At 42.4% G+C, this 14,637-nt stretch overlaps 1 protein-coding gene across 32 annotated transcripts in view; it reads right to left on the bottom strand.

The window, feature by feature from the left end:
• ANK3 (ankyrin 3) overlaps positions 1 to 14,637 on the bottom strand; it is a 1,906,984-nt gene that overhangs the window by 309,119 nt on the left and 1,583,228 nt on the right. For 27 of the 32 annotated variants that reach the window (XM_085608804.1, XM_085608799.1, XM_085608801.1 and 24 more), the window contains 2 exons: positions 8,678 to 8,784; positions 6,214 to 6,246 (listed from right to left, as the gene is read on the bottom strand). In XM_085608804.1, coding sequence (XP_085464930.1) covers positions 6,214 to 6,246; positions 8,678 to 8,784 — 140 coding nt within the window. The remainder of the gene's footprint in view (positions 1 to 6,213; positions 6,247 to 8,677; positions 8,785 to 14,637) is intronic. The other 5 variants (XM_085608807.1, XM_085608829.1, XM_085608827.1 and 2 more) reach the window with 1 other exon arrangement.

Here is a 14,637-nt window from a genome sequence, read left to right as displayed (position 1 = left end):
CCAGACTGTCCTAAACCATCTTGTTTCGGTAAACTCTTTAGTAGGGTTTCCAAATGCCCCGAAATGGATAAAGAGAAGACTGTGATGGCTTTTCCTTGTTGTGCCAAATCCATGACCCAGAAGTCATAATAAACTTAGTAATATTGAAAATGGAGGCAGGAAGGTCATGAATCATTAAAGTACAGTCTGGTGAGTATAGGCAAATGAAAGACTAATTGAAACACGCAGGTCAATATACTGCTTAGTACAATGTTTAAGATAGGTTGCCTTACAAATTAATGTTTCTGTGCCTCCTATTCACAGGGGAACATATTTATTTCAGGTCTCTCAAATTCTGACAATGAAGTTGCCCAGTACCTTGAGTTCACTGGCCACCTCTTTAGACCAATGGAGAACCCAAATGTTACCACAATGCTCCAGGAAGCTTCCGACTAGTGTGTGGCTCTCTCCCTAGTCCAAGTTCTCAGAGGAGTGATGGCAGAGACAGGGGTAGGTTGCTTTGAGGTGCACGCCATACCACTGTTCATAGCCTGCTTAATATGCGATACCTCTGTCACTTAACAATGGGGTAGGTTACCTACCACAATTGGGTCGGTTTCTAAAAATAAGGTATTAATATATATTTCTGTAATTATGATTGACTACTACTTATAATTATATGCACTTACAAGCAACTGATATTTTGTAGATTAGGTCCTTGGTCCTAATGAATTGCCATGATCGACAACAACAGTAATTGGCAATAAACATGTTGACCATTTTCCACACTACTTATTGAGCTGGACTGAATCATCGCATCCACTTCCAACCATTTCCTGTTGCAACCATAACAAGGGGACCCATTTATTAAATAGGTTAGGGTACTGCTTAGTTATTTTTTGACTCACATTACACCAATCGACTTCACATCACACACAGAGCACCACCTCACAAACTTCAAATCTGCAAAACAAAAAGAACTCCCGCAAAGATCCAGGGGCCCATTGGGCATTGCAGCTCTGGCCCAATGAGGAGGTGCTTATGATAAAGCATGACAGCCATTTGGGTGTGTGACAGCTCTTGCTCCTAAGCAATCAGATCCTTCGATCTGTTTTCTCTATTGACTTCCAACCTCCTTTCTCTCTCAATAGGAACAGCATACTCCGATGATACACATAGTCTAACTGGGAGCGTGTATGCTGGCTCTTAATGCGCTCCCAGTCCCTCCTTTTTAGGTCTTGCCTAGGCAGCGCGCATGCGCTGCTCTTGGAGGACCTTAAGCCATCGGTCTTCACTTTTCGAGCACTGCACTTGTGCTTGTGGCGGCATCCACCTTGCGGGAGCGAGCAGCGGCACGCCACCTGCATGAGTGCAGTGCTTGAAAAGTGAAGACTGCTCTCCCAAGCGAGCGCGGGCTCACCTTCTGCTCTCCTTCTCTCTCACAACCTCTCCGCTTCATGGCACCGTGCTTCATGTTTCATGAAGTGCAAGGTATTTTTCTGATTTGTTGGTGTAATCTTTCTTCTTTGTTCACCCGATCCTGTAGTTCATGAAGGGTTTCTGTCTGGTGCTCTGAGCGGGTTGTCTGCCTCACCCTCCAGCCATGTTATTTGTATTGTTTAAGTTTCTTTCGCTGCAGCTCTGTATGTTGCACCACATTTTGCAAGGTGAACAGCATGTGGAAAGTGCTTCCCCCTTCAGGAAGAAGCACTCCGAAGACAGCGCATGGTGAGCGTTTTGCCTGCCTCACCCCTCCCGCTATGTTATTTGTTTAATACTTTCCTTTCGTAGTTTAATACTGTTCACATGTATTTCTTGTTTATTTAGCGCAAACTAATTCTGAAGGTAATACAGCACTTGTGACTGTCCCGCCACACATTAGGAGCACTACTTGCTCTGTGTAAACTCAACCCAAAGGTATTGTAGCGCTTTTAATTGTCACACAACACATTAGGAGCACTGCTTGCTCTGCATGCTCTTTTGTTTTTTTTTAATTCTTACACTTTTTTATATAGTATTTTTATACAGCGCAAGCTCAATCCATGGTATTGCAGTGCTTTACACCATCCCGCCACACATTAGGAGTGCTGCAGCTCACTCTGCAGACTGCCAAAGCGCAAACTCAACCCGAAGTTATTGCACGCTTTACACGCAGCTTAATCAGCAGCTCAGGCCATTGCTCCTCATCCTGTCCTGGTTCCAGCGCTTTTGACTATCCAACCACACATTAGTAACCCCATTTTTTCTCTGCACGAACTCAACCTGAAGGTATTGCAGTGCTTTTTTCTCTGCTGCTCTGGAGGTTGCACCACATTTTACAAGCAACTAGCTTGTGGCCAGCGCTTAATGTCCCCTTATCGTGAGTGCGTGTTGGGCACTTCACTTGTGGCGCGAACATGTGGAGCAATTCCCCCACTTTGGCAGAGGCATGCAGCGTGTGCACAGCGCTTTCCCTCTTCAAAAAGGAGCATTCCAAAAGCGCCGCATGGTGAGTGCTTTGTTTGCTTCAGACCGACATGATTCCAAAGCGCGCACTCCCTACTTTTTAAAATGATCAGCATTTAAAATAGCTGGCATTCCTTTGGCAGGTACAAGTATTATGCGTTCGAAAGTTGCACTGGCCATCTTTTTTGCTTTCAGGCATTTAAACTAAATGCTCGTGTTTGTGCTGTGGACCACACCACCCGTCATTCTTAGGGGGGTGGGAAAGCTGAGCTCAAAAAAGGTGCCACCGCGATGAAAAGGTGAGTTGCAGATCCTTTAAAAAATCAGCAAACTTAGTATTTTTTGCCGGAAGAGTCCAACCACTCACCCAAACCTTACCTCTGGTGATGCCTGCACACCAACACTGTCTCTGACACCACCACTTCAACATACACACACCCACACCACCACATACTCTTTTTACAACAAACTACACATACACTAAAAACTTTGTACATACTTGTTTTGTTTACTATCAGCACTCTTTGACAGTGCATGTCTATTTTTGGTCTTTCCTCACCATCTGCTTCTTGCCCATTCAAATCCCTGCCACCCCCTTCCCCCGCTTTCTCTGTTAGTCTTCTGCCCATATGCCTTTTTTTCTCATTTGTTTACATCCCCAGCATTGTCATAGCCAATAGGTCTCGCTTTTGGGACCTTATAAGTGTTTAGTTATCCAGCACAATATCCTTGGTACATACAACATCATCAACTGTTGCATGGCTAAACACTTATAAGGTCCCAAAGGCGAGACCTATAGGCTATGTCAATGCTTGTTGATATCTTTTGTGAAAAAGCCTGACCCTGAAGGGGCTACAGCCATTGGCCACTCAAAGTGTAACTCAAGCTAGGCTTTCTTTATCCAAAACATAGGTGCAGCATGAATTTTCTTTTTAGTCGGCAAAGAACAGACACCATTTTCCACCAAGAAAAAAAACCAAACTAGAATCAAAGTCTGAGTGGTCCGGCTTCCACATGACAACATCAGCATTCAAGAGCTTGTGATGCTGGTCTCTGAATGCAGCTCTGACTCCATTATATGCAGTGTCCTTTGAGTGTGCTCAGACGTTCACTACTTCAAAGCTGTTCCACGCCTGTGCATGAGGCTGCATTACACACATGTGGCTATAGATGAGCACAGATGGCTGCGCCTCTACAGATATGGATTCTTTGGTTATACAAAGGATTTACCTGGGTTTTTGAGGATATGTGAAGGCATTTCAAAATGTAATTGGGCATCTGAGGATGGGCTTCACTCCAATTTGAGCTTATGCATTTGCAGCTGTACCTGGGCAGATGATGGTGGTACCTGAAGATACAGGATGTTATTGGGCATTTGGTGATGTGCTTGAGCATCTAAAGCTGGGCCAGCATATGTGAGGCTATACCTCAGCATATGATGGCTTTGCTAGGGGATTGATGCTTTTTGTGGTCAATTGAAGCTATAACGGAGCATATGAGGCTGCAGTGTACATATTATGGTTGTGCTTGGGCCACAGAACAATTTAATTGGGAATTCGGGCTGTATCTCATCACTGAATGCTTTAATATTACATTTGATGGTGTGTCAGGGAAAGATGATGTGATGTATATGTGAAAGTGGTGCTTGCAAATGCTTAAGCATGGCAATTCCAAAGACGTTCAGTAGCCCAAGCCATGTTTGGCAGTAACATCATGTCCAAAGCCAAAGTGTGCCGCAGCAGTCAAAGAGCATCACTCTCACATACATCACATACACATAGTTTTGGACTACTCGAGGTCTATACTCTAAATGACTGTTACCATTGAATAGTTGCTGTTTTTGCCACGACCCACTACAATTATCTTGTGTGGGTTTTTCTCGAAATTAACAATGTCTTGATGAAGTTCATTATTGGGAAAAACACATTGGCTGTGCTTCTGTTCATGTATGAAGAAGAATAAAGAACAAAGGATAAAGAAAATCTTCTGACTATTATTGTGCATTTGAATGATTTACAAAAAAAAAATGCAATCCTTATTCATGTATGTTTCCTCTGTAATACAAAACAAAATGCATTTGCACAGAGAATGCCACCATGCAAATATTGCCCCATCAACTAACCATTTGCCTTGTCACAATGGAGAGCTAATTCCCACCTAGTGGGACAGTTTCAAAATCAAGATCTTACTTTCTTTCTTTATGTGGGTATTTGTAGAATGTGCCAGTTGGCTAAGTATTAACTCTTCTCGAGGACACTTTGATGAAGTCTAAGAGGGATTGGCCCACACAACTTTCTCATGCAAATAAAATAAAATAAAATCTGAAAATAACAGCATGGCATCAGTCAGAAGAAAATGGAAATAAAATCAATTAATCAGTGCAAAGGTAAAGATTTATGGAAAGTGAAGTAAATAATGCACCTTTCCATCTATATTTTAAAGATCTCTTCTTAAACAATCATGGGACCCATTAAAAAGCTGTGTTCATTGCAAAAGTAGCCCTTTGTGTCATTTGTGGTGCAGGAGGCAACGCATGGTGTTACAGGAGTCATGCTTTGCATGGGGCCATGCCACATGTAAACCAGTGTATTTCTGAATTGTCTGCTGCATGTTTCCCACAAGGAATGTTCGCCAGACCAAAACATCACAGATGAAGGAGAAAAACAGACATTCTTAGAGCTGGACTAGCTTTACTGCTTGCCTCAATCTTCCAAAATCTCCACCCCTGTGTTTATAATTTGGAGGGTTCAAAAGCCCCTCAGGCCCCATCTCTTAAGATGAAGCTAGATACTTTACTTCACAGTAGTTAAGTACTGCACTTCCTATCCTCATGCTGGACCACACGAAAACTGTCCCAAGGGGTACCTGGTGCAGAGTCATGCAACATACATAAGAAGATAAAGCTCAGGCAGTGCCAGTAACTTGGATCCTGCCCTCGAAATAATGGACTGGGAGCTTGTACGAGGATGGTACATTCCATGGGGGTATCCACAACACAGCCCTAGGCCATGCTGAAGCCCTCACGCCACCACTCAACTGGAAGAGACTACGTGTGTATTAAGAAACATCAGTAGATGATTACTACTACAAGTGATGGCAATAAGCTGATGATTTCATCTCCGCTATGAACACTACTACTGCCGGCACGCCCATCACTACAGAATGACTATCGGTCAGACCCATAAGCATTAAGTATATAAGGATGTCTTAATGAAAAATCATGGTAAGTTTACACTCTTGCTTATGTCACTGCACTTACAGTTTGCTGCATACATCTTTGTTTACTTTTAATGCACACCTCTGCATGAATTTGACAACTCATTTGCAAAGAGGTAAGGCGCTCTGCCACCCTGTCAAGGGTTTTGGTGCACAATATAAAACAATGAAATAACCGAATTTATTGTGCAACTCGGCTGCACAGTCAAGTTTCTACATCACCAATCCTGGGAAAGGCACCGATCATCAAACTATTAACAAAGCATTCTGCAAAGGCAATTTAATAGAACACACCATGCATCATTAGTAAACACAAATCATAAGTCTTCTTTGTTTGGCATATTTTAACATGTTGGATAAAGCTTAAAATGTATCCACTTCTTCCTTGAAGGACGTGCTAAGAAGTGAACTCTAGACAAATCACAACGCACAACAAAATAATAACAACAACAATTCGTCGGGACACGTCCACAGATAATTGTAAAACAAAAGCTGTATAGGCATTGACTAAGGATTAATAGCTAGAAATAATGCACACTAAGTTAGACTCCACACAAAGTTAAGACTGATCACCTTGCATCATACTGGGGAAGTGGAGAAAAATAGCTGCAAAGTAATGCACAAATCAAATCAGACACAATATTAAGAAGAAGACAATTAAACGGAAAATACATAATTCTGTCAGATAACTCACGAGCAACGGTCAGCAAATAATATTAAACTAAGGAAAAAATAATGTATGCCTATGGTTATTTTTAACATTTAGTTCTAATAATTGACAAAAAGCAAAAAGGATGGCATTCGCTCTCTTGAACATAATATTTACATTGAATAAAAAAATGGAATCTCTAAGGGCCCAACTCACAAAACAATCAGAAATGCACTCCAGCAGTATTATGCTGACTTTTGAAGTAGATTCCGATCTACAATGGAATTCACAACGGACTCCAGGGTGGACACCAGGAACCTGAATATGCTGCATAGGAGCACCAGCATGGCAAACTTTCATTTTGTTTCCCCGCAGTGAAAATATCTTTCCTCTCACTCCTACAACCCCCAAATTTGAGGGTATTGTCTACCTAGTCCTATCCTGGATAGGGACTAAGGGCCTAATTACGAGATTGGCGGTCCATATGACTGCCAAACTCACTGTGGAGGTGCAGTGGCAGTCGGGGACTGCCCCACCAGTGGTCCAAACGCTGTATTACGAGTATGGCGGTCGGACCCTGAGAGGACCGCCGCAGCTGTCAGGTATCCGTGATCCCTGGCTTGGAGGTCTTGAGGCAGCAATATGCTTGGTAGTGCTGCTGAGGCACCGCCAAGCATATTACAAGTTTCCTCACTGCAACCCTAACCATGGTGGTGAGACCACATTGAAAAGGGTGGGAGTAAAGAACCAAAGAGGGCCCTGTAGGTACCTCAGGCCCATGGGATGCATGCAGGGGGCACATGTTGTGACCCCCCTGTGTGCATGCACCCCCCTTTCCTGCAGCCCATGCCGTATGGGGGAATGGGTTTTGACATTCCCATTGAGGTACCTTTTTGAAAGGCACCGTCGTGGGAACGCCAAAGGACGACCCGCCAGACATGCTTTTTCATAGAGGACTACTCAAACAACGTACAAATTATGAGCGGACAAATGGTACTATTTTGAAGAAATCAATGGTGGTATTGATTATCTCAGACGCCTGGTTTTTAACAGTAACTACATTAATATATGTATTCAGTACCAACAATAACGTGCACAAATATTTGTATGAGCTGTAATCATAGATTCCAGAAGGAAAAATATGCATGAACCCAATGCTGGCTTTTGCACCATTAAATAGATAAGTTAGTAACTTATAGAGTGTAGAAAGCCTGGGTTTTCAGGACGTGGATTCCGTTGTGCGGAATGCTAGGCTTCAACTCATGACACTGAGAAAGTTATGGGGGTATATGTGTTATTGCCAATTGAACCATAAGATCAAACTCACTAAGGCTCTTCTACTATCAAGACCAGACTATTGCAATACAATCTCCAAATAAAACAATTCAGAAATTCTAGGATTCAGAACCAAGCAGCAAGAGCCTGATCAAATCTAAAAAACAAAAAAACTTCATTCGCTTCCAGTGAAGAACTATTTGAATAATTGAAAGTAATGTTTGCAGTGTTCATATCCATCTCGTGTTACTCCTTTCTACCGTTGCTAATTGACCACACAATTGATCAAGTCACACACCGGGAGATCTCTTCAGACCTTGTAGACCAACTCTAATAAATATTTTCACATACATAAGAAAGAAACCCGGGGAATAACGGAGTTCCGGGCATAGTTCTATGGAAGTCCTGCAATTATGACCTAAGAGGTCTGCATGATGTAGCATTCTTTGAAAAACCACTCAAGTTAGGGCTTTTTACAGAAACTATTATCCATTTGAATAATCTACTGCAATTCTCTACACCTATTGTTTTTAGAAGGGTCCTTCGTTCTGGTACTAGCTCTCAATTATTAGCTCCAAAGCTCTTTCCATATACTTCATGAGTAACAATTCCTGAGCTATTATTCCCTGAATTGTTCTTCGCGGTTTTATACATCCTTGCTTGTGCTGCAAAGTAGCCTTGGTGATATTCTGGAGTATTATCATTTAAATAATGAAATAACATTGAACAACCTGAAAATGGTTATTTGCTCGGTCTAATCTCAAAGTATTTGTCATATTTAGACGCTATACATTCGAAATGGATCTGTTTGTTGTGTAACCCAGCAAAACAAAAAAATTGTGTTAAAACAAACTGTATTGGAGGCTAATTTGCATCTTCTTCCCTGCTGTCCACATCCTATTGCTATTTCCAGTCCTTTCAAAGTCTGTGCCTAATTCCATTCTTTTCAGAGTCTGCAATCACTTCTACTCTGTTCAAATAATGCAAGTGCTTCGTAGATAGTCTCTCTTATATATCCCGATGTATTTATACATACCCCAGGCACTAATACAAGTTAGAAAGTACAATGACATGATCAGCTAAATTAACAATGAAAAAGTTTACATGGCTTACCCCGAATGTACTGGACTCGAGACAAGGTTCACATTGTCCATGGTGTCTCCTGTCCAACTGTAGTGTCTGAGAGAATCAGAGTCAAACTCCCTGGTAAGCGATTGGTGCTAGCAACATAAAAAGAAATACATCAGCAAGGAAAATGCGCTAACTTCAGAAAGTCTCTGTTTTTAGCAAGCATATGCTGTGAAACAAAAGTTACAACTTGTGGTAGCAAATCAACCTAAACAAACACATCAGCATCTTCAGAAACGTTGTTTTCAAACCTTAAAAGAAATCTCACCAATTTAGGAACATCTAAAAGTACAAACTTTAATGACATATTTTGTGTCTGGCCACCATACAGGGTGTGTGATAAAGATTGTATGTTAATATTTTTGTCACCCAGTACCACTACACATTTGTATTACTGGTTTATTTATTAATATATTTATGCACCACGCAATGCAAAGTGAGCTCATCTATGATGGAAAGCGCCTCAGAAGTGGAATAAAGTAAGCGTTCCATGTGTAACTAATTCAGCACAGGAGAAAGCATTTTCTGGGTTTAGTGATGTACTGCCTTCCTAATATTCGCTAGTATATATCCCACCTCGAAGTAGTTCGTCCAAAGAAACTTGGTAAGTCTAAAATTGGGAAATTCAGAGTTAGAAAATTTCTATACCTGACTGAACATTCTGCAATGCTCCAACTAATTCATATCTTTAAATATTTGAGTGCCAACTCATCAAGCTATATTAAGTGCCGGGCATGGTAATCTAACGACAGGTACTTGTTTATTGGGGTTTGGCATTCAATGAAGCTGCCTTCTTGGTGAGGGACAAAGTCCTGTTTTCTAAGCACTCCTGTACTCCTGACACTGTGTTTTGAGGCCACAGATGACCAATCAGTTTACTAGGCATCTCTCTTTATGGCAGCTAGGAGTTGACAGGATCAAGAGCAGTCTTTATTATCTGGACAGGAGGAAAGCAGCTTATGTTCTACAATGTCTTTGTTGAACTTTCATATTTAAAATGAGTGCCTCAATTTTGAATGGACATCGACTTTAGGAAAACTTCTGACCTTCCATACATTTACGCCGATCCACAAAAATGGCAGATCTAGCTGAAGCGCCATCATGCACCTTTTGAACCCACAGAGTTATCCCCTGACTCCACAACAGTCTGCTAATTCTTGCTGAAGGGGCAGGAACAGGGCAGTGAGTGGAAACAAATGTAAATAAACAGCTTTCTTAAGGTCCTATTTATTTTCTGTTGTAGCTATTACTTTCTTGAACCCGGTAATCGGAGCTAAGAAGAGCCGTGCCTGGGATGCCAAAGGCTAGCAGCTGCTATCCCTGGAAGGCCATACTCCCGCAGGATGCTGAATCCCTACTTTCTTAGACGCTGCTTTAATTTGATGAGATATTTTATTGTATCATTTTTTGCCAATTCAAATTATTCCATTTGCGACAGTGTTCTCTTCTGTATATTAATGTTGTTATATGAAGTGTATTTTGTTTTTCTGTATAGGAAGTGGGTACTGCTTCTTTTCTTTTACAGTGAAATTCTTTACATTTTGTAAAGAAAAGAGAAAATCACGAAGCGGGCTACAAAAGTGCTTGGGGACAATGCCTTTAGAAAACGAGTTCGAAGGCATCTGTGAATGGCTTGTGTGAAACAGTACACATCACTACTGTAGTGAACCATGTGCTCTAAATCATGCATGCAACTTTGCTACTTACAGAGCTGGACTGGTCGTAGAGGGCACCGGGGATTTCCTCGGTGGGCCGGAGGGGTGGGTACCGACCGGTTTTGTGGCCGCGGGGGCCGCTTTTCTTACCATAGGCCGGTTTTGCAGCAGTGCTGCAATATCAGCCCCTGTAAGAAAAGCGGGAGGTGGGCTTCTTGCTCACCCCCGCTCCCAGGGCCGGTCAAAGCAGCAACCTTCCAGGGCTGGTTGCTGTTCCCAGTCCGGCCCTGGCTACTTACATCTATAATTATGCTGGATCAGCTACATTTGACAGTGTTTCTTGACTTGAAAATGATTCCATAAACAGAGTATAAGCTGTTTCTATGCTGTAAATTACATCCATGAGAGGAAGGTGCCTGATAAAAGTTAAGTAACACCTACCCCGTGGAAGCAGTCATAAAAGGTTATTTGGCTTCTTTGCTGCGAAAAAAAACTGCAGATGACAGACGTCTAGCTAAGCCTTTAATTTGTTGCTATCCAAACCAGTGATTTACAGTAAGAGTTGTAGTTAGTCATTTGGGAGCCTTTCTTTCAGCAGAAGACACGGCTAGTTCTAGGACAGGGAAATACTTGGCAGCTGTCTAGGGTGTTACTGGAAGGAGACAGCAGGTTGAGCCCACACATGGATAATCTTAGACCATCGAAATGAAAATATAACTCATTCAGTTCTGGCAGGCACAAAGGTTTTCATATATTTGGTAACCATGTAAAAATGTCGATCTTCCATACACTGAATTCACAAAAACATACGAGTAAACTAACATCTCAAACATATGCACCGCTCGCTGTGATGATAGCGAACAGCGCCTGCAAAAAGAAAACACAAACTTCACAGGGCAGGGGAAATAGAAAGTGTGTTTGCATGACTCAGAGGTCTGACCTGCCACAAATCCCAGATGCCTTTACAATCACACGGCTTTGCTCTCATCTGCTGCGTGCCTCTGAGGTTCTGTGGGCCACGCTGCACTGCTATCTTTCAGCTGCACCGGCAGGCGAGACAGAGAGTGAGAGAAAGCCAAAGAAAAGTCAGAGAGCTGAGTTTATGCAGGCCTCTCTCTAGTTCGGGGCCGGTGGAGCGCTTCTCTCATCCCTCACACTCACAGAGAGATAGTGCATCCAGGTATGCACGGAACAGCTGCTTTCCCACAGCATCCTGGCTGGAAGTAGTAACTGTGCAGAGATTATATTCCAAACCCATCTCTCTTGGGACTTTCGTTTTTCTGGGTCCAGCATTACTACAGTACTCCTAGAATTCACTGCAGAATGGGGAATAATTGTAGGAATAGTTGCTTCGCACTGATTCACCCATTTATGGCGATTAGTCCCGCGCACCTTTTCACAGATTGGGCTCTGTCCAAGGTCACTCTCAGCTGCTCAATGGACTCCGCAATTGCCCTGGCTTCCTCCATGACTCGAGCTCCCTATCCAGTGGGTATTCGTGGGGGCTCGAATAGGGCCATGGCTGCCTATTAGATGGAAGCTGAGTGTACTTCCCAAGCAGACATATGTAGAGTGGCATGGTGTGCCCCAATTGACACATTTCTTTGCCATTATTGCCTACGGGTGAAAGATACAGTGGCAGCAATCTCTGGGGTAGGGGTTCTGTATTTGGTCTGAAAATGATCCTTTTTAGGGTGGTTCAGTCCGGCATTGGCCAGGCCCATTTGATTTTTATTAAAATTGTGTTTATATTTACATTCTTGGTTTCACAAAGAGCTGGACCACATGAGGCAGTATGCTGTTGTCAATCATATTTCTATTTCAGCCTTAAGCAGTTGACAAATTAATGTTGTGAATCTGGACACAGGCATCTTCTATCATCTGATACTTTGAGACATTTGCAGTGAAAATTATTAAAAACGGTACCATGTGGTAACTAATGTTGCCCCAGTTACATATTCCTTCTTCCTTTAACCCTGTCTGACCTGGAACCTACACACAATACTGCATATACTGCATTTTGTGCAGAGCCCTGATCCTTCGCGGAACTCAGTCTAGCTTATGCAATGTGGATAGATATATGATAATAAAGGTGGGTCGAACACTGTCCATTCATACAGTCGTTAGGTGGATTGGAAACTCTTTATTATTGCAGACATTTGTTGTACAACTACAACGCAATCCATAAAGACTGCTCTTTGATGTCCATCCTTCTGAGGTCGACAAAATGAGTCCGGTTGAGTTGCGTAAGAGTAAATATCCCTTATTCCGCACCAAGATACTCCCATAGGTGAAGATGGGCTTTAAAGATTTATGAATAAGGCGTTGTGGAAGTAAAGAGGCACACCAGGCAAAACAAATTCAGCAGTGCCAAAAAAAAGGTGGAGGAACAGTAAGGTGATCTCTGTGCCAAAAGTGGCTTGAAGATCAAAGTGTGTGACCAAGCATGCCTAGTGGTTCCATCCTTCAAGTCCATATTGCGTTAGCAGCAGCTCGCCCCACAACATGTCAGCAGGCAGCCGATCTCTCTCAGATCAGGGAACCCAGTCACTTGAAATGTGCAGACTTCACAAACAGGGCTCAAAGATCAAATATCAAGACAGGTGCACTTTGTGCGGGTGACAATAACATGAGTCGCACGGCATTCTCGAGTAAATACTGGCAAAGAATGTGTGGCTTTTGTTCAGTGGGGCTCATTGTGTGCAGCCTAGAACCAGTTGTGTTTTTTTTCTCATGAATGAGCTAGTGGTGCGACAGCTATTCTACCCGCTGGCATGTGGCAGTACAATTGTCAGGAGCAGCAGAAAGGATAAAACAGACACATTAACAGGTAATCCATAAAACCATTGTGCAAGCTGTGGGTTTTACACTCCTTCTGGCCATGAAGGTGTTAACCCGTTTGCTTAGCTGGGCTGCGGCTCTATAACTCTCCTAACCAGCGAGCAGCACGCCTTCTGATAAGCAACAAAGGGTTCAGTTGAGTCATGGTGCAGCATGACATTGGGAAACCCTTTGATATACAAAAAAGGTGTGTGTTGGCCTCTGGCAGGGCCTCTCGCCCAATGCTTAGTGAAGATCTAACCAAACTCGTAGGTCACGTGCAGCTTACAGCACGTACAGGCGACAGGCCACGTGCAGACCCTGCCCTAACGTTTACAGATTTTAGGGCAAGACAGGAGGCTAGCATTCTGCATTATACTTTTATTCACCACTTTTTATTCACCACTTCTGCAGCACTTCAAAGAACTTTAGAATAGAACTTTAACAATTGAAAAGAACACTAATGTCCCATAAGATCAATAACTTAACAGTGGCCGACATAATTTAAAGGTGACCTGAGCCTGGAAATCTTTTAGAAAAACAGATATTAAAATTTGAAACTCAGAAAAGCCTTTCCATCTAGAGGTTACAATCTTACTGCAATTAAGTGCTTAAGGGTACAACAGAGTAAGTCCCTATAACATAAGTATAAGTGGGGGTACAGTGCGGGAGAAGGTAAGATGTGGACAGACTCAGAATTGGGGTCTCATTCCTTTATAAACCGAACAATAGGTTGATGAGTGGAGTCTTTAAGTGTAAAAGGTCAGTGGTCAGGGGGGAGGGAGTCGGGTTTCGGGGGGTAGCAGAGTTCAAAGAGCAGATATGCTGGGGGTTCTAGGAGAACGAATCAAACACGAGAAATAACTTGATTGAATTGGGCACAAATTATACAATATACGTGTATGAAGATACCAGTGATGTGCCTCAGAGGATGCAATATTTCAAATCCAAGCAACTATGCTTGAGCCATACATTTCAAAGGTTGATAAAGTTGGTACCAGGCAGTAATGTTTGTTTGTTATTAGCAACATGTGTGAATTTGGTTATGATGGATGTGGAGAGCCCCTAACACGTTTAATAACAGTGCAGCGAGCAGGGCAGGAATTAGGACTTACAAGAGGTGGCTTTTGAAGTCCTCACCTCCCTCAAAAGTGGTAATGAATAGTATATTATTCAGAGTAGCTCTGCGTATATGTTTTATGCCATGCTCTTTAGTACCGTGCAGTCATTATAAACAATGGCATTTAAACAAAGCCAGGACAGTAATGGTTTCCAGTATGCCTAAAATCCCACTAATTAGACTAGCTGGTTTCCTCTATTAAGTCATTAAATGTGCATTCTTTGAAACAGTAAGCAGTGAACAGTAAACTGTTTTTCCATACCAGTTTTGCTGTGCTATGATTATAACACTAGATTTGAGCTTTGCACTGTACTGTAGTAATAGCATGGAATTTTATATTTTCACTGCAT

This window comes from Triturus cristatus, chromosome 1_2, assembly GCF_964204655.1.
Source record: "Triturus cristatus chromosome 1_2, aTriCri1.1, whole genome shotgun sequence".
Taxonomy (NCBI): domain Eukaryota; kingdom Metazoa; phylum Chordata; class Amphibia; order Caudata; family Salamandridae; genus Triturus; species Triturus cristatus.
Note: the sequence above shows the minus strand (reverse complement) of the source record. Positions and strands in the feature narration are given on the sequence as shown.